The 20,514-nt window shown below is 40.1% G+C and overlaps 1 protein-coding gene and 1 long non-coding RNA gene across 2 annotated transcripts; one reads left to right on the top strand and one right to left on the bottom strand.

The window, feature by feature from the left end:
* Positions 1–776: 776 nt before the first annotated feature.
* LOC113026622 (disintegrin and metalloproteinase domain-containing protein 10-like) lies at positions 777–18,227 on the bottom strand. The gene is made up of 16 exons (XM_026175614.2): positions 18,051–18,227; positions 15,891–16,041; positions 13,821–13,939; positions 13,500–13,658; positions 12,867–12,967; positions 11,584–11,724; positions 10,491–10,583; positions 10,224–10,407; positions 9,603–9,766; positions 9,310–9,493; positions 7,630–7,780; positions 7,346–7,529; positions 7,130–7,238; positions 6,787–7,007; positions 6,557–6,683; positions 777–3,795 (listed from the first exon to the last, which is right to left on the bottom strand). Exons 1-16 carry the CDS (start codon positions 18,115–18,117, stop codon positions 3,596–3,598), a joined length of 2,355 nt encoding a protein of 784 aa, XP_026031399.1. The 5' UTR covers positions 18,118–18,227; the 3' UTR covers positions 777–3,595.
* On the top strand, positions 17,703–20,457 carry LOC145430162 (uncharacterized). The gene is made up of 2 exons (XR_013910602.1): positions 17,703–18,100; positions 18,226–20,457. It is a non-coding gene; the product is annotated as an uncharacterized LOC145430162 (long non-coding RNA).
* Positions 20,458–20,514: the final 57 nt, after the last annotated feature.

The raw sequence follows: 20,514 nt of genomic DNA, 5'->3' as shown, positions 1-20,514 counted from the left end.
AGAGATGGTCTTCTGCATACCTTGGTTGTAAAGAAATGATACTCCCTTTTTTCTTTTTCATTCTCTGTAAATCCTACAGATGTCTATGTGTCATTGCTCAGGGCTGAAATATCAGCCTGTCTGGCACAAACAACCACGCCACATTCAAAGTCGCTTAAATCATCTTTTTCTAGCCATTCTGATGCCCAGTTTGATCTCTGGCAGGTTGTCTTGACCTTGTCAACATTCCTGCACTGAATTGCAGGCACGTGACTGGCTGATTGCATATTGTGTTGACCACTTGAACAGGTGTACTTAACAACGTGGACAACAATTTTGCAAGTTTAACTTTTAACTGCTGTAAAAGGATTTCTTATTTTATTAGCGGTGTGTAGATGTTCGCTTCACTAACAGAGTATCACACAGATTGGAGTGGGATGGTGCTTTTCCTCAGCAGTGCTCGTATTAGAACATAGAAAAACAGTTTGGTAAAAATAAATAAATAAAAAATCAAAAAAAAAAATCACAAGATCTAATAACTTCACATCGATCTCTTACATTCTCCCCAAACGCAACTTTTTCCACAAACAAAATCAGCATCTTTCAAACACCATGACACCAGTCTGTATTGCAAGCTTTCCATTTATTTCAAGCCCAATGCAAATGACGGTTCATGTGTTAAATCAGGGGGAGTGGCCCTTTAAACATCTGTCTGCACAGTCCTCAGAACAAACTGCCTCACACGGAGAGAAAGAGCCAGAGCACGCACACATTTACAGACAGCAAACAGGGGTCTATTTTATTTTGAATGAGTCTTTTAATTAATGCATTTCAAGTACTCCAAAAAATTACATCTCTTTGCACAATACAATTTGAATTTTTTTTGTTGTTGTTTTTTTTTTAGTAAAAATGTTCAAAGTGAACAAAAATTTCCGATACTGTATAAAACACAGTGAACATTAAAATCAGACAGTAGTATTACTTTTTAATCATGTGTTCTTTCGGCCTACGTCACCTACAACATTTTCAACTCAATTTGGACATTTTTCAGTGCACGTTTATTTAAAAACTTTACCAAGACTACGAAATTAAAAAGAAAGGAAATTTACAGGCATTATTCTTCTGCTCTTCTACCCAAACCATGCCACAGGATAACAAAGACAAAAATGAGAATGTAACATTGACTCCATCACACTGAATTGTTTTTAAGCATTGATGACGGTGGAGAAAAGTATCGTAAGCAAACTCCAGTTCAACTAGCACATATAAGAACAGAAAATAACTTAGAAGAGAGGAAAGTTTGTCACATATGAACATCTTTAAAACAACTTACTCTGGAATTAGGATACAAAAAAGAAATTAAACCGATGTATCAAAAATGTAATTCTCATTTTTCAAATGAAACGCAAATTTTATTCGATTATTTTCCCAAGTACTGTACAAGTTTACAGGTTCAGTTCTCCGGGCCCTGACAGGTGAGACGTGGCTCAGGAGATCAGATTTAAAAAGAGCTCAATTTTTGTACAGAGAAAAGGAAAACAAACAAACAAAAAAAAAAAAACACCCCGTCGACCCGCTCGATTCATCTGTCGCGTGAACGGAAAACCGTGAGGTGTCATTATGTTTGTCGCGTCCCCTCCAGAGCACATGTGTGGCTGTAATGACCAGATAGATATTAGTTATGATTAGTACCGCATGCATTTAAAGTATAGCCATAATGCCACGATAAAAATGAAGTCAGAGCACAGAAAGTCCTCCCACAGCATTTAATGCAAAAAAAAATAAAAAATCTGCAACGCGTCGTTGCTGGAGCATCCCGTCGGGCGAAATGTCTGCCTGGTAAATGAAGTGACAGGACTTTAACACACTATGTCATGATTACATGATCAAATCCTTCCAGTGAGTGTTGTGATTAACTTGGTTTTCCAAGATGCCCCTTTGGTGCAGCGAAGAGAGGAAGAAAACACCTGAGGTCGAATCGCACAGCCTTCATTTCATTCTCTTTAAAGTGGAAACCTCGCAGGTGCTTCCTGGATTTTAGGAAAACCTGTGCACTGCTCCGTAAAAGTTCTATGGCACGCTCATGTAAACTCTGAGGCCTGCACTCATGAGCTCTTAAGGGGAATTCAGTCCTTGAGATGAGAGATTGGACCAGAAGCTCGTTTCCCGTGGAAGCAGTGACCCCGCTGAGGGACGTGTTGGTGAATAAATGTGACAACACTGCTGCGTTACACCGCTCGCTCCGGGGGCCCAAAGTAAATCGTGTTGAGTGACATACAAACATTACAAACCTTGGTCAATTAATAGTCACATTTAATAAATGTGTCTGCATGCCCACATTAAAAACTTCTTAGTTTCGCTATCTGAAGAATAATAGAATGATTCCATCTTTTTTTTTTTAAGTCATTTTTAAAATTTATTTCCACACTCATGTAAACTAACTCTGTAACATGATACACTCTCACTTCTACACTACGCCACAGCAGCCTTCACTCTTCACCTCGACTTCATATCTGAACAGGCAGGATCAACATCAGCTTCAGTTAGTGGTTATTCGTTCTTCATTATTATTAAAAACAAATAAAGAAACAAACAAACAGACAGTAAACGGTTGCACCAAACTAGGCGATTTCTCCTTCTGTTTCTGACCTCGTCCAATTTGGTGTACAACAGGGGCAAGACATGATGTTAGCGAGACAATTTAAAAAAAAAAAAAATGGTGAAATAAAGGGACCTTGAACAGAGAAGGCCTAAAACGTGGGATATGGCGACCTTGTTGTTCAAAGAAAAGCAAATCAAAACCTAGCGAGTTCATGAAAGTGAGAGAGATCCACCTGATTGGACTGCTGAGAGAACTCGATGGCGTCAAATCCTCAACGGCAGCATCCAAGGAACTCACCACAACTGTCATTCTTTCATTTATGTGTTAAAAATCCTGAGAGCACTAACCGAAAAATTAAAGAAAACAAAAAAAAAAATGAAGAATTACACATTTACAGTAGAAGAAATAGTTTGTTTTCACTTATGATACACTAAATATTTACAATCACATGCAGAAGACCGTCTGCACGAGAGACCGGAGCCTGTGTCTTTTGCCGTTTGACATGTGTGAAATCACAAAAGTGCCGCAAATCCCCACTGAGTGTCTCTCATTCCTGGCTAAGATGACAAAAACAAAAGAACGAAAAAAAAAAAAAAAAAAAGAGAGTTCACCAGCAGCTACGAGCCTGTCACTCAAGAAGATGTTGCAGATGAAGAAAAAAGAAAAACAAAACAAACCACAGAATGAACTAAAGCTACAAATGATTCCTTAACTCCTTGGCACTCCTTAAAGAAAAAAAAAAAGAAAAAACGATGGGGAAAAAAAATTTGCTAGATCGCACTGCAGTGGAAATGGCTGATGGTCAAGTCCCCTCCACAAAGAGCCAATCGAGTTGCTGAATAGCGTTTTCTCTTTTTCGCGTGTCTTGTTTTGTCTGTAGTTGGAGGATATGATGATGACTAACAACCATGTCAGGCGTTTCTTTGGATGGAGTGACGCTTTTGTTTCCCTCTGTAGGCACAAGGAGGAGCCAAGGCATTGGGGGGGGAGCAGGGGGGAGCTGGGTGCAGGGTCTCAGCGTCTCATCTGGCCCATCTGATAGTTCTCTCTGGGCTGACGGTGGTGCCTCTGGGGCTGTGCCTGGCGCTGAGGCTGCCTCTGTGCCTGCCGCTGGCCGCCGTGGCCCCCGTGTCCGCTGTGGCCGTGCGGGTGCTGGGACTGATGCTGCACCTGAGAGCTAGCATGCTGCTGCGCTCGTCGTCTTTTCAAAGTCCCTGTCAGAGGAAAGAGAGTTAACTTAGGCTCAAGAAAGACGAGTATCGTCCTAGCTTTGTTTTGTTCAGCTGCAGCACTTGTTCCTAAGCTGGTGGTCTTGCAGTGTGATGAAGGATGACGTGTTTATCTCACATCTGTCATCTCTCATGTAGGGAAACTCAAAAAAAAAATCACAAAGTATCAGCAGCTGTTCTTTCACAGCGGACAAAGAGTGACCCCTGCAAGTGAACGGGCCTACCTTGCATCGCATTCATCTTACAGGGTGATGTCATTTATGACCCCGCGGTACTGAAGGAATTTATTAAATCAGACCCCAATGTGAGGTTTATGCCATGGCTGTACTAAATTAGCAGCATTAGTAATTACCTAATTAGTTTTCTCATGTTTCTGTAATGTTAAACTTGACCAATTTCTGACTTCTTAGAAAAGTCCAAGTTCAGATATAAAAACGTTCAGTGAATTCAGTCATTTTTATTTTGAAGGAGATTTCAGATTCAGATTAACTTTATTATTCCCCCAAAAAGGGTAATTTGTTCGCAGCTTACTCACACAACCACTTATCACCAACACTGTTGCATGTCAACGCAGCGATCGACAACAATGAGGTCCAAAAATAAAAATGTATAACAACGTCTTTTGCCTTCTTTATCACCTGATTTTCCCAGAGTGAGCACAAATCTGACCCCAGTGATTTTGGAGGTGTTAACATTATGACTGAGAGAGTTTCCATCCTTAACAGGCAAAATACTGAACCAGCAGATAAAAGAAGATGTTAAAAGACTTTCAATAAACAAACAATAAAAGTTACACAAAAATAAACCTGTTCTCGTACGGCGTCCTGCAGCTGTCGGCGTACGTAATAAAAAGAAGGGGTGACAGAGCACAGCCCCGAGATCAACGGGAGCTTGACACAATCCTACTGGATATTTGTCCATTAACGAGGACCTGTTTGACTCTTTCAGTGAGAAAGTTTAAAATCAGCATCAGGAGCTAATCTAAAAGTTTAAAAAGAGTCTCATTAAAAGCAGAGGAGAAATCAGCAAACAAATCTTGCGTGAGGTGCTTATAGACTGTGTTTAACATAAAGTTTGACAGATTTTTTTTTGAATATTTGTGCTTTTTTGTATTTATGACAGGTGGTCCAATAAAAGTGTTAAACAATGTTTATTAGAGCCTGACTGAAAATACTATAGAAAGAGTACAAAAATGGCAAAAACCAACATAAACGTCCTATATATGTGTAAGATACAAGCAATCAAAGTGTTTGATGTTTGCATTTTTCCTCTGTAGGCTTCAACCCTGAACCCGCACCTGGTAATCAAAGGTTTGAAAACCCTTGTTCTTAACAATCAAGTAAAGACATTGTCCAAAGTTGGTCTTTCTCACATGTAGGACACAGCAGGAGATACGGAGGCAGAACACCCACACACACTCTCTCTGTTAGCTCATACCGACAGACTTATGATTTATTTTATTTACTGTCAGCGGTTAGCTTTGCTGTCCAAGACTTCAAGAAACCACCTGCCACTAATTGTAGCTGCAGCAGAAAGAAGCTAATTGTAAACAAGCTAGAGGGACCGATCTGTGGTCCTTTGATCTAGAAAAATAAATGGTTGCACGTAGGCTGGAAGATCAGCACTCAAGTGGAGCCGAGCAAAACCCCATTCTGACTGCAGACGTCAACAACTTTAGGAAAGTTGGGCTGCTAATGTTATCAACGTGTAGCGTGTGTGTACAACATGCCAAAAAACAGCAACTTGCAAAAATACTCTTAACAAAGAAAATGTCATTAAACTGCTCTTAAATACATGCAAACATTTTGTACTGATGTTACATCACCTTACCCATTACACTCTGCTTAATTTGAATATGCCTTTTAGAATATTCAACTACACTTTCTTCTTCTCTCACATTTAAACAAGTAGATCAGTTGCCATGACCACCCTTAGGCGCAACAGCACAGGATGCAGTGAGAAAACCAAAGTCATGTAGAGAAACTCTAAGAGTAAGTAATCATAACACTGCTCTCATTCACAGGTATGGCTGCAAGGTTAACAAGGCACACAGTACAGTGGATTTAATGTGATGCTTTTTAGCCTGTGTGAACATTCAAAGCTCAATCTGAGTTTAATCTGGATCAAGTTTAGGAGCTCAGATCAAATCTGTAAGTGTTCTCAGGAAACTGTTCTCACAGCACTGCCCATATAATTTGTTAATAAGCCCGTAAATGATAACATGAACTGCATGATTAATTTTACTTTACAGCCTGATAATAAATAGGTTTTTACAAATATATCTGTATTTTTATTCATTTGTGTCCCTGTAGTGTAGTGGTTTACACACTCTTTTAGCAAGCAAAAGCTCCCCAGTTTGATCGCGGGAGGAGACACAGCGAGGGCATCCGACGTAAAAATCTGCCAAATCAAACATGCGGAGCTACCCGCTGTGACAACCCGTTGTGAAAAAGGCAGGAGCTAAAAGTAGCTTTCATATTTACTGTAATCAGAGTGTCCTCGTAAAAGAGAGCTTTCTCTCGGTGGTTTGACCTGCCTGAATAAAAATGATATTTAACCCTCTCCCCCACCCCCAAAAAACACTGAATGTCACATTCAAATTTAAAGGAGGTTTGAAAGCAAACTGCAGACATGTGACTTAAAACATCTGGGTGGTCAGGTAAGTTATCTAAAAATATTTCATGAAAATGCGTAACAGCTAAACGCTCTTATTAGACGAGGTCTCTTTTTAGTCTTCTGGACTCACCTGGAAGTGGTTTGGGTGGTGGAAGTTTGGGGTTGCTGCTGGGAGTATGCACACTACAGATCTTAATGAAACCAGCCATAAGCAAGATGAGGGCGATACCCATCAAGAGCACTGCCCACCAGTAAGCCTGGGATGAAAATGAAGCTCAAATCAAGCTCAATCAAATACAGAATAGAAAAAGACCCCCCACATACTAACTAATCATTCACAATCAAGATGTCGACACGTACCACAATCCACTCGGCGATGTTCTCATACAGCTCAGGGTTAAAGATGGCCTTCTTTAGTCTGGCAAGTGGCCCATCTGCGTCCACCAGTCGGCACTTCATGAACACATCGCAGTAGCCCTTAAAGTCATTGCAAGGCGAGCCAGCTGGCAACGTGGTGACTTTTTTATTGAAGAAACGAGCCAGGCGCTCTGATCCTGTGCTGCTGCATGTGCTGGGATTTGCTGTGCAGAGAGACAAATCCAGTTTAAAAAAAAAAAAGAAAAAAAAAAGACAAAACTCACCCATATATTTATAAAAGAAAGAGCCTGCTTGTAAAAGGTGTGAGAAAGGGTAAATGACTCACTTTTCTCCATGCAGCACACGTGGCAAAGCTCGGTCTCATCCTTGCCATCTTGGCTGGCACAGGTACACGCCTCGAGCCCGTACTTCTCACAGATGGAGCCGGAGCAGCCCTGCGGAGGAGGAGCACGAGGACAGGCGAGATCAGACACTTGCTAGTATGAGTACAGTGTTGCTATGACAACCAGTTCTTCAAGGTGTGATTTCTTCAGCCACTCACCCCGTTGAGGCAGACTTGAGTCTCTCCGTGGCAGGCGGTGAAGTTGGCCTTGGGCTCCGACGTGGGGCACTGGGCGCTGTCGCCCTTACATACGCCATGGTGAGCGCACTCCGACTCCTCTCGGCACTTGTCACCGCGAGCCTTGTAAATGCATTCGCTTGTACAACAAGGACCCTGGCTGGGACTTTTTGGGGAAGAGAAAAGCGCCGAGTTAAGACTCAAAACATGAGAACACCCTCTTTAAGAGATATTAAAATAACTGAAAAATAAAAATCGCCCTCTACCTGCAGACTGTATGGTCCTTTAATGTGCACTTCTTGTTGTCAGGCTGGTTGGCATCATGGCAGCACTTGTCCTTGCACTGATCGCTGTAGCCACAATCGCACTGCTCACCAGGCTCCACCATACCATTACCACAGATGGGCTGGCCAGACTCTGTTTTGAGAAAAAGAAAAAAAGTGTTGAGCCCTTTGCGGAGCAAGCTCAAAGTTTAAATTAGACATTTATTAAATAATATCAGGGTTTTTATGAATTACAGACTTTTTGATGCTCTGTAGAAGAAAACCGCCTTCTCCTAGTCAGGTGTGACAATGAAAAATTGTCCCCCAGTTTTTTTCTACATTTACACATTGAGATTTTTGATTGTTTTAAGGTTTTTACACCAGACAAATAATAATCGTACGAACATTTTGTGCTTTAAAAATATTTTTGGACTCGCCCATTCCTAATGCACCCTTACACAGGATTGTGCAACTTGCTGGACAAATTTGCTGGATTTATTTTTCCGGATCAGACCTCTGCATTTGGCAACAAGTGTAATTGCAGCACAAAATGTGCACCGCTACTGAGTATACAATGATAATATAATAGTAAAATAATACTATTTTATCTTAGACACACAACTAGATGCTGCTCCGGGTCGATCGATCAGATGTGGTCCCAACTCTGCCAACAAGAGTTCAAACTGCCCGACTGACGGTATGTAGGAAAATGGTTGTGATGCAGCTTCAACTCGTGGGTCAAACCATGAAATTCTTCCTGCTGCTGTCTTCTCCTGAGAACTGGATAAACTCAGATTCTTCCTTTTCACATTTACAAACATCAGGACCAACTCGTCATTGCTTGATCATCACTTGATGTCGACTCCATGTTTTGACTCCCATAGTGTGTTTTTTGAGGAGACATTTTTTTGTGTGCAAAATTTTAACAAAATAAAAGTTTGCTTCTTAAAAATTTTAAATTTCATGGGGTTTTTTTTTCTGCAAAGTGCTTTTTGTGTAAAGGCCTGAACCATTACAAAAATGCACAAAAATTTCCTTCACTGTGTACACAAATCATGCTGACGGTAGTGGACCCTCATCCCCCAAAGGCTCATTCTGAGCGTGCATGCACACCAAACCCTTGAATGCTGCTCTGGAGAGAATGAGTTGCTGGGGCAAAAAAAGAAAAAGAAAAATAGAAAAGGACCCTTCAAAGAGCCAAAAGCATAAACCCAAAAAAATGTCGGTTTGTGGGTGGGTGTATTAAGGCAGTGTCTGAAAAGCTAAAGCATTTTTCAGTCATATCAGTGCAGCCAAGATGCACATCACTTTGAACAGCTTGTGCAAAACAAGAAGATTTTTTAGACACGCCAATCACATGGTGAATTAATCGAGTGACTTCTGAAGCATCGGTTTGCTGTTCTACTGACTCAAAAGTGTGAAACTGGCAAGAAAAAAAAAAGACAAAGAAAAAAGATGACAAGGTTTACTTCCACAGTCTGCCAAATACTGTACAAAAATACCATGGACTAATGCCAAGCTGGCTTTTCTAAGCTGATACTAGCCAATAACTTCTCAGGATGCCTGAATTCTTTCACTAATTAAGAGTTTGCGGTAAAAATATTCCACACCATCAGAAGAACCCTAACCCGGATCACGAGTTAAGATCGAGGCCCTAGATCCAACAGAAACAGTAAAACGTACCGACGAAGCAGTTGTTCCTCTTTTTTTCCAGCACCTGGCTGATGTTGCGAATGCTGCAGAGGGAGAACTTGTTGTTGTTAAGCTTGTCTCCAGATGTAGCCCTTGCATACATGATATAATTGCCCTTCTCCTTCTTGTCTTGGCTTTTGGATTCCCCTGGTGTGCACTCAGATCCAGAGTCATGCTGGCAGCGAGGAAGAAGAAAGAAAATCAAAGATTAAAAGCAAAAAAAAAGGGACAAAGAGTACAGGCATCATAAATTCCTTCTCACCGTGCATAAATGCGGCACTCACCGGGGAGCCAAAGTTGTGGCCTACTTCGTGTGCAAAAGTGATATGGGAGACTTTCGGAGGTACGTGGGAGGCGTAGTTCTGTACAGTGATTATACCAGTGTTGAGAGACTTCTTTTTTCCGTCTGAGTACAGCTTGCTTTTTTCACAGATGCCTCCAGAGCTCCCTGAGAAGGAAAGGCACAATTTGCAACAAACTAAATACGGAAAGATTTCGCTCAATGAAGAGAGTGAATGTGATTAATTTAACACCAGCTATTCAAATAAGTGACAGGAGGCCTTATTTAAAAACATACTTCATCATCATGTTTACAGTACATGCTGAAGACAAATTTTGTTTGTCATTACTGAGAGAAGATGCCCATTTTACTGCAGCAAATTTGCAATTTAACTGCAGTGCTTTCAATTAAAAACTCAAATCAACCCCAGCGTGGAGTTAAAACAGACTGCAACAAATATCTGCCGACAGTTTTAAAGAAAAATATGTTCCTGCTTGATGAGCTTCAGTCTACATTTGCGAGGACAAATTCCTGCTAAGGAATGTGAAAAAAATGATGTTTTTGTACCTTTCTGTAAAAACAAGACACAGACTGCTTGCTTATCACAAGAATAAGATTTGCATACCTGAGGGCGCTCCCACCCAGGCCAAACCCAGCACCCCATCGTCAAAATCTCTGTCAGTGAAAACATAAGCCAAGCAGTAGTCGTCGTGGTTCTGCTCCGAGTTCAGCTCCAAAAACTTCTCCACACCAATGTTGGCAAAGCGGAATGGGTTGGACTTGTCCCTCTCATCATTGGTGGTGTTGATCTGCGAAGACAGGAGACAACTGGTTCACAGGAAAGACTGAACAGACCTAAAATGCAAAAGCGGCCGATCTGCAAAAGACTCACCCGGATCCGTTTCACCATGAAACTGATGTTACGAATGCCCATGAAGTCTGTGCCTTGATAAATGGCATCAATGGCCTTCACATGACTGGAGATCTGAAGGAAGTACGAGGTATTCATACTTTTAATAGCTGACATTTCACTCAAGTACGCCGTATGTGATGGTACAAGTACTAACAAGAGCTGCTTGTACGTAGCTCTATTGCTAACAACAACAGCTAACAGAATACATTATTCAACTGGCTATATGTGGTTTTCGCATTAAAAAAAAAAAAAAAAATCAGTGTTTATGCCAGGCGTGGCACTGACCTAGGACATTACCCATGCGGTGGCTTGTCAAATGGCACTGTACGACAACACTGACATTAAACTGACGTCACATCTGCCGTCGCAAGTAGCCATTCCTGCAACTCTTTATTTTTGTAACCTGACGCATTGTTCCACTGCCACCGGGTTGAAGAGGCAAGTTTACGATCGTGTAGGTTTATACCACCGTTTTAATGACATATCAATACAGAATCTCTGACAGTCACAGATCGATGAGAGGGAGATGGTACAAGAATAAACTTTCTGATAATAAACAAACCTAAAAGAACAGCACTATATCAGCACTGATGTGGAGGTATTGTCTGACACCTGCGACACCTATCGTTCAGGAGAATACCGCGCACATAAAAGGATCATGTAATCAAGGTTATACTGGGGGCTTTAAGCTGGTGGAAAAACTGAAGTGGCAACGTGTAAACTATAAAGGGAGTAGACCGAATAATAAGCTACTGCTGGCAATAATATCTTCCTATTGCTGCTAGCCTCCTGTATACTAAGTTAGCTTAGCATACAGATTAGGAAAAATGGAAAACAGCCTCACTCTCATTAGTTGAGCGCAGTAGTTAATGGGTAGTGCTTGAGTGGTGCTAATGTCTTAGTATAACTCTCCCCAGAAAATGATAATAGATTTGCCAAAATATGACAATTCCTACACCGTAACGCAACTCCATAGAAATTGTACTTTGTGGACAATTTCTCTTATCAATATATTCCTAGGCTTTAGAAAGTATTAAGAGTAGTATATACCAAGTCACTTCCTGTGCGTTACCTGCGCTATGACAGCTTCTCTACTCTTGTAATACTTGAAGAAGAGGTGGTCGGTCTGAATAAAAAGCTGACATGTGTTTTTCTCAGCCTGGGCCATCCTCTTCTTCCTCAGCAGCTGGGTGTCCAGATCAGTGTGGACTTCCTGGTGTGAGTGAGACGGAAGAGGCAGAGCAGGAAACACACAGTTAAATAAAACATATTTAAAAGATTTTTCCAACAAAAACGGTAAAAAGAGTAAATAAATAATGTCCGGTATTTTTAGGCTGTGGTTCTTCAGCTGCAGTATGTTCATGAAGCTCTATTCTGCAGAGGAATATGTGCTTTCTATGTCACATACAGGGTGGAGGGAAAAGGCTGACCACTGCCACTGATGGACACCTATCTCAGTTTTAAGGTGTTCAGTACTTTTCGGTCACAGAGTTTTGCAGTGACATGTCACACCAAGTGAGTCAGAAGTAACCGATAAATCAAACTAATGCTTTTTGTTAATGTGGTTTAAATTGAACACAGACATATTTTATTACTGCCTACTATCTCTGATTGGATTGGAGCTAAGAGGCACAGCTTGAGATAAAGTGTTACATTTTATTGTCAGGTACCAAATTGAACATTATGTCGTCCTGTTTGAGTCCATCACTTGAATGTGATAATAATACACGTGAGGCTTAGATGCTGCTTTCCATATTTCTGAATCCAAAAGGATGTCTAAATCTGAAGTTTAGTGTCGCAAACGCGACGCTAAACTTGATCTGTGAAGATATGATGAAATGTCTAACTGTGCCCATCTTGCAGTGATAAAGAATCTTTCCCCAAAATTTCCTGGATTGAGATCTGAACTGACTCCAAGAATGATTCATTTCTGCAATGTGGGCCAAGCCTGAAATCTGGAAAATCTTTCATGCAGTTAAATCTTTAACTTTTTGAGTAATCCTGCTCCCACTCCTCTACAACGGTAACAAATGAACGGGTGAACTTTTATACAGATGATCGTCTGGCCAAACTAAACCGTGTCGTAATACAATTTATGGAAATCTGTGAAATAACAATCATATGCAAAACTATATAAAAAAAAATTACATATTAATAATAAAGTGACAAATCTTAACTGTGACTATACTGGTTTAACACTTACATGGTTATAACTTACAACATAGAACCAGGCACAGAGACTTTAAAAAGACATCTCTAGGTATCTTTGACCCTGACTAAGTAGTACCATAAAATATCCTCAAAGATCTTCACTAAACCCTGTCAGGGTTTATTGTAGTGTGTGGTGAAGTTAACCTTAGGGGGCTGCTCCACGGCAGAGGTTTGGTATTTCTTCATCTTTTCAAACACAGAGCTATCGGCACAGCCTCCCTCTGGGCCATACTTGTGCGGGTAGTCTGTATGAGAGAGACAGACACAACACTGTTAGGATTATGGGAGACAATGTTAGCTACTTAACCCCGTGAGTCACTATTTCAGGCGCTATTCACGATCAGCTAATGGAAGTACTTACACGTCACTTGAGCCTAGCTTTGCTGTGTGAGTTACTTTCCTGTCGCTCTCATTAGTGATTCCTCTCACAATTATGTTTAATTTGCCCCTCAGCCACACGCTATGTGTACACAGATGATGTGAAATTATGATTTGCAAGTGTAGTGAAGTGTACTTGGTGCTCACTATTAGTATCAACATTGCAAAGCCTGCTGAAATGAGCCAGTACCCAAGAGCAAGATTGTGTTACTCAGCTAATGAACACCCCAGGTGTCTGCGCTCCCCAGGGGGGCCTATCACACCAGTCTGCCTCCATCAGCTCGGCAGCACTAACCTCGCACTTTCCAGTCACACACGCACATATCTAAACACACACTCGATGATCACGGGATAATAGCCTGTCAAAGTATTTGCGTGGCTAAAGGTGCAGGGACTCACGTATGTCATCTTCATGGTAGATGACAGAGTGGAAGGGCACGTCTTTGTCCTCAAGGTATCTCTCCGCAGGCTCCACGTAGTAAGTGCCATGGTAGCTCTGAATAAAACCCTCAAATTTACCATCCACAATGGAGCCATGAGTCAATGTGCCTTTCTCGCCTGGGAGTCCAAATCGTACAATTATAAGCATCAGAAGATTGACACAGAAGAGGGTGCATTTGCATTTGAGAAAAACAAAGCCAACAGTTATTTTAAAAATCCCCTAGAGCAGCAGTACTGTAGTGACACATTTAAACAACTGTGAAAAATTTATAGTCTTACCAAAGATTTCTCCAGTGTAGATGTGAGAGGTATCATATGGAATCTCTTCACCTGAAACATCTACCTTCAAATCTGGGGAAAACAAGGTGGTATCTCTCTTCATTCGTAAATTAAAGTGCCTGAAATCAAAGAGATAAAAAAAGAAGGCCTTCAGATTCAGGAGAGGAGCTGCAGTTGGCCTTAAGTAGTGGAAGTAAGCAACATTTACCCAGCCTTCTCTAAAAATGAACCTGCAAATTAAAAGGGGGGGGTGGGGTCGAAGCAAGAGCGTTCACAGAGAAAAACAAAATTAAAAAACCCACCAAATACGCCGTTTTCTGCTGCAGATGCAAAACTGTAGCATTTAAATTTGTAAGAGACCAAACAGAAAATTTGAAATTAGGGCATCTAGCAACAGTGCTGTGTTTTTTTGTAGTTCAAACATATGGAGAGGGAAAAAAAACATGTTACAGTAAACCTCGGATTTCATGGAACACCTACACAGTGCTCTTATTGTACGCTCGCATTGTGTGAAAGTTGCTGTTCTCTAGGTCCGTGAACAGACGAAACACAAAGCCTTTGTAAAATTTAGATCTGAAGCCTAATATAATAGCAAACAATACATCCTGCAATGTGCACAATGCCTAGTGAATCATTAGGCATTTGTAGGAATCTCAGGGGAAAACTCTGCGGTACATTAACATGTTTATTGGCTGTTTCAGATACATAGAGAACTCTGCAAAGGTTTTAGGCTCTCTGGATGTTATCCACTGCTCAATCCTATTAAGGAGGCATGTGAGAGGTCCAAAATCTTTATTCTGTAGGATGGCAATGGGCCCAAAAAACCCCAACAAGAGTCAAAGTCCGCTCTTTGGCGACAAGAACAAGGAGTCTTGCAACAGATGGTAAAGCTCCCACACTGTGATCACAACATCAACGTGGACTCAGTCTGGGATTCCATGAGAAAATAACACAGAGAGCCATAATTTACAGAAAAATAGGGCAATTCTCAAAGTTGTGTGAAGGAAACTACTGCCCCAGCACTTTGAACTAAAAACCTAAGAACTGGTGGCGTTTTAGAGGCAAACCTTATACTGCATATGAATCTAAAAGCATCCTCACTGTACTATTAGTGGCTGTTAGTGTAAAGCACAAGACATTTTGTTCAAATGTCAAAAAGGAAAGCCAGGTGGTGTGCTGCAAATTAAACAGAAGAATCAGGAGTTCTCTCTCTAGCTTTGTCGTAAATTCAAAAGGAAAAGAATATGATGCGGGGTTTTTTTTTTTTTAAAGGAAGAGACATCTTCCTTCGGAGTTCGCCTTGCTCTTATGATACGCTTCCCTATTAAGCTGCATCTGAGTTTAGAAACAGCAGGCCCTGTTACAGGAAGGGCAACAAACTGCCTTTGCCAAGATCCCAGCCAGATGGTCGTGACTTTGTCATGGATGCTTTTTCACAACACCACCTCCTCGAAATATTAGATAAAGAACCATGACAAGGACGATTAGTATCAACCCATATACGATATTTGGAGGGGTTTCCACTCAGGCAGCATGAAACACCACATACATCACAGAGCTAACGAACACAGACAAATACATGCACAGTTTCACTTTAACTGCAGGGAATAAGAACACCTGGACAACAGCAATTATTTTGAGCTCAGGTTTGTGTCTTTAAATAGCCCATTTCTATCCCACCAACACAGTTAGTTTAAGCAATTAAACAAACATTAGAGTAGTTGCCGGTTAATTCAACCAATCAAGGAATACTGAAGCTCCAGGGGAGAGCAGAAAACCCACACAGAAAATAATTGTGATCATTAAAAATCCATCCTGAACACTGACCTAACATGATGCACCAGCGTATGTTTTTGATTTTGTAAAACAACTTTCAATAAAATTGCAAATCCCCCAACACAGAAGACCTCCAACTTTAATCATAAACAGCACAAGTACACGGGACGGTGTTTGCAAATGAATAAACAGACAAATGAATAAAGATACATGAAGAGAAAGGGGAAAAAAAGAAAAACAGATGCAGACAGACTTTACCTTTGGATAATATCTAGGAAAAGAAAGTGCACGAACCTTCCATGGGCATGAAAATCTAAATGCAGGTACTTGTCTTCATGAGAGAGTGCCCTCTTGGCCCTCTGATGCTTGCTGTGCACAAGCTCTGTGTCATAGGACAGGCCTTCATAGTGGCGGATGTACTTGTTCAGGGGATTTCTATAGTGTCCTGTGTGAAAAGAACGAAGGAACATCTGTTAAAGAAAGGTATGCGTGCATGTTTGTTTCCCCCCCCCTCAAATATATACATACAGCAGCAATTGAAAAAAGAAAAAACACGTTCCCTACTCATTAGAAACTGGGATGCGATTCTAGTTGGTAACACAAACTATTCCTAACAGAAAGACTCAAAAGAATATGTACAAAAGCTACATTTGTAAACAACTGACGCACTGCTCATGTTAGGGTGGTTTAGATGCCCGTAAGGCGGATAATCTGGACAATATTTGACAGGCAGGATTACAATACAGGAAACAGACAGCAAATCAGTATGTTCTGGGTTTTAACTAAAATCTATTTAAGCCAAATGAATGGCAGCCTTAGACTAACTCTCAACGACAGCCCACAGCGTCACCGCTTAATTATTTCGTCACCAGAAGGCTGGGTAGTGGGCTTGAAAGAAAGCAATTCTTAACCGTCTCCACACATTTTGCCCACTGTTTCACACTGAAACAAAAATGGGTTTTTCTAGATTGATTTTGTTTATGGCATCTATTCCCCCAATGAATGTTGGCATGTTTTCCACATACATATACACCACTTTCCTCAGTGTAAGGTCAGATCGCTGCTCCATATAAAAAAAAAAGAGAGAGAAGCTTTTTTAGTAAACAGAGTCCATGTAATTAGGCTTCTCTGGCAGGTAATTATGCCTGACTAGTGAGCCATAAATTACAGGATTCTGTGCAACATTATAACAAAGATGGATAAGTAGACCAGGCTTCAGCTACTTCCCTTTTCATGTGCGGTATGAAATATTTAGGTGGTAACATTAAATTTTTCATTGAGGTGACTATGAGAAGTGAAGGCCATGACTATATCTCTGAAATAAATTAATTTCTAAAGACTTACAAAACATAAAGAAAATGTGAGGAGCCAAGATTGATACACTTCAAAAACACTAATCAAAGAGAAACATTAAATATAGGAAACTATGAGACAAGTTGGACTTAATTTATCTTAAAAGTTGGGAAAACTGCTGTGTTACAGTAGCCAAAAACAACATAGGTCAAAAAATAATAATAATGAATCAGAATCAGAAAGTAAAAATTAGAAAAAAGAAATCAAGCGGAAATCCAGGTATGTGAATGAATAGCTTGAGTACATTGTAATAAATAAAAAGAAGTATTGTGGTGTTAGGCATGAAGGATTTCCTGTAGTTTAGACTAGATTAGATTAATAAAAGAAGCATTGCAAGCAAAAACCACTGTGTAATTGTATATGTATCTGTGTATATGACTCCTATATTTAGCTGAGAACATTAGGATTTAAAAGCACAGCATCGGCATATAGCAGATAGTGGTAGGATAGCAGAAGTGCATTACACGTCAATACTGCATTTTACACAGAGCAATTTGGCACCCACACGCACATAGACACACACAAAAACTATTTTTTATTAAAATACTGACTGCAGGTTGATTTGACTTAAAACACCACTGACAGGGAGCAAAACTGCAGACAAAATTATGCCAGCAAAATGCGAAAACTTGTGTCTTTTACACTGAACACAGGTTATTTTCGGGGCTAAACTGTTGTTGTTGTTTTTTTAATAATGACAGAACAATTAGCGGCTAAAGTGGCAGCTAGCTCAGAGCTAACGCTGCTTTAACAGTCGGCATCTCCATCTTCTCATAACAATGGCTGTCGGCGCCGCTCGCACGGTAACAACAAAACCCTCACCCAAAAGCTGGCGATAAAAAACGGTGACAACACACGGACGTAACTCCCCAATGTCCGTTTATTTCAATCGACTGCGCGAATCCGAGTCCGCTTTTAAGCTATGTGTGATTTGTCGCCTTGAAGTAATACGGCAAAAAGGGTGCAGTCCTCTTCATAACAAGCAGGCCCTGCTGATCCCTTCTGTAGCTAGCAGGCTATCGGGATTTCTGCTCCTCTCCGCTCGCTGCTTCATGGATTCAACACAACTCGGTTTGCTCCGACAGAAACCGCCTCACTCACCTTGGGTGTAGTTTAGCAAGTACACGAAGAGGAAAACTTTAAGGAGAAGGGTATGTGACAAATCCATTGTTAGAGCATTGATGCCGTTTTCACTTTATTGTCCTACTTAGATAGGCGCAGACGCCCTGTGTGTTTATTGCAGCTTCCTCACATCGCCTCCTCTCCCTCTCTCCAGCGCCGTGACGTCAGACGCAGGATAGCCTGGCATCCCTTCCCCCAGAAGCGTCCATGATCCACCAGGCCTGCATACATTACAACACTCAGTGTGCCTCGGATCTAGTGTCATACGTATCCCTCTCTGTCTGCATGTGTGTAATATATAAATATATGCACACATCAATAAACATGAAAATTCTACAGTTTTTCTCAGCATAACTACTTAACTGCTCAATTATTTCAGCTACAGGGCTTTTAGTACATTTGCAGATGATTTTACATTAATATTACATAAACATTCACTGTTGAAGCCACTTTATGCAAAACTGTGAAACACCCCCAAGTATCAACCTCCCACTGTGAATGATACTGCTACTTGAGTTTTTTTTTTTTTTTTAAATGTCCACCAAGCAGGTTGTGATTGGCTGGTCTGCCAGAGAGCGATATTGGATACTTTGTGTCAAAGCAGTGACGTATGCCTCTGATTTATGACAGAAGAAGTAATTAAAGGTAATGGCAATCACAATGTTTCTGAATATTATAAATTATGATATATTTAATAACTCGTTAATAATGAATAATCACATTGTTTAACACATTTTCACACACAAAACAGTTTTTGTCATAAAGTAAATGTTTTGGCTTAAAATGATAACAGCGCACCATTATGAATTATTATTCCATCATTTTAATTTCTTTCTCAAACATCCTATTCATCATCCTATTCCATCGCCATATTTTCATGATCATATTTTTTTGGTCAGAATATTATTGATTATTATCGAGTTATGAAATATCATAAAAAGTATTACTGGTTTGACACTTGGTACCTAATATCCTCTCTATTGCTTCTTAGGATAGCTCAAAAAGTTGATTCTGTTCATCTGGGCATAGAAACGTTTCGTCACTCATCCAAGTGACTTCTTCTGTCTCGGCTGAGTGGTGTTTCCTTAGTCTTATAAACATCACCTTTGCACAATGACTGAAACTAGCACCAATGATGAACAATGGGCTGTGAGGTCAGTTTCTTGATCATTAAATTGGCAGATGTACAGATGAACAGAAACAACTTTAGGGTTTTCTTACCTGGATGATTGAGCATGTATCAAAACTTTTTTTGTTTGTTTTGTTTTGTTTGTAACTACCTGTTTTTTGGAACTTAATATTTTTATTTCCTTTACTATTTTATGCTGTACAGTGCTTTACGACTGTGAAAAGAGCTTAATAGATAAACTTAATTTATTAATTTACTTACAAATTTCAAAGAGCTGAAACATGAACATTAGATAACAAATTCACTGTTTATGCTACAAAATAGTGAAAACACTTTTTTGGCCTCTAGTTTTGATCATTAAGTGCTTACTTTTACTTCCACCGAGGAGGTTGTGGTTGGTTTGTCTGGGTGTTAGCAGCATTACTCAAAACCTGTTTGGACAGGTTGGAATAATTTCTTTTACAATTATCAAATTGAAATAAAAAAACATTAAAATTAACATTTATCCATCTATTATTCTTTTTTATTTTGTGGTTGTAGGTTTGGCATACTTTATAAATTCTCATAAACTGCCAAAAACGTATGTTGCTTCATTCACAACACTCAGTTTAAACAGTGTGTCCTAAGCCTGTTTAACCTTAGAAAAGATTCACTTTATTACCTCTGTATTTTGGTTCAGCTTATTTGTTTGTTATGGATGAATTTACTCGATTTCTTAAAAATCAGAAGTGGGAGTTGGCCCAAATTTGACTTAATCCAGATCTGGATAAAGGGATTTCTGATACATTCTTCATCACTAACACATGACCCTACGCTGTGTCACTGCATCATTCCATGTTTGGCACTGATCACCACCTGCACTCATGTATATATCTTTCAACGTAGCACTCTTAATTCTTATTCTCATGTATATATCTCATGTATATCTCATGCACATATCTTTCCACGTAGCACTTTTAATTCTTATCCCTACTTTTATTTTTTTCCATGTCTATTTAAGTGCTATTTATGACACTATGTTTGCACTGAAGCACCGCAGCAATTTCCTAATGTTGTAAACCTGCTCAACATTTGGCAATAAACCCCATTCTGATTCTGATTCTGATCACTGAATGATGGGAAAAGTTGGAAATTTTGTCTTATCTTCACAACTTTATATCAAACTGAAATATTAAAAAACTCATGATCGTCTTTATGTTCTCAATAAAATATCACTGATCCAGATTCAGATTATTCTGGATTCACGGACTCTTCTCATACCTGATGTAGAGTCATCTGTCAGTGGTGGTGTTTTTTTCTCAGTGTTCTTGTTCT

The sequence above is a fragment of the Astatotilapia calliptera genome, chromosome 7, assembly GCF_964374335.1.
Source record: "Astatotilapia calliptera chromosome 7, fAstCal68.1, whole genome shotgun sequence".
Lineage (NCBI taxonomy): Eukaryota > Metazoa > Chordata > Actinopteri > Cichliformes > Cichlidae > Astatotilapia > Astatotilapia calliptera.
Note: the sequence above shows the minus strand (reverse complement) of the source record. Positions and strands in the feature narration are given on the sequence as shown.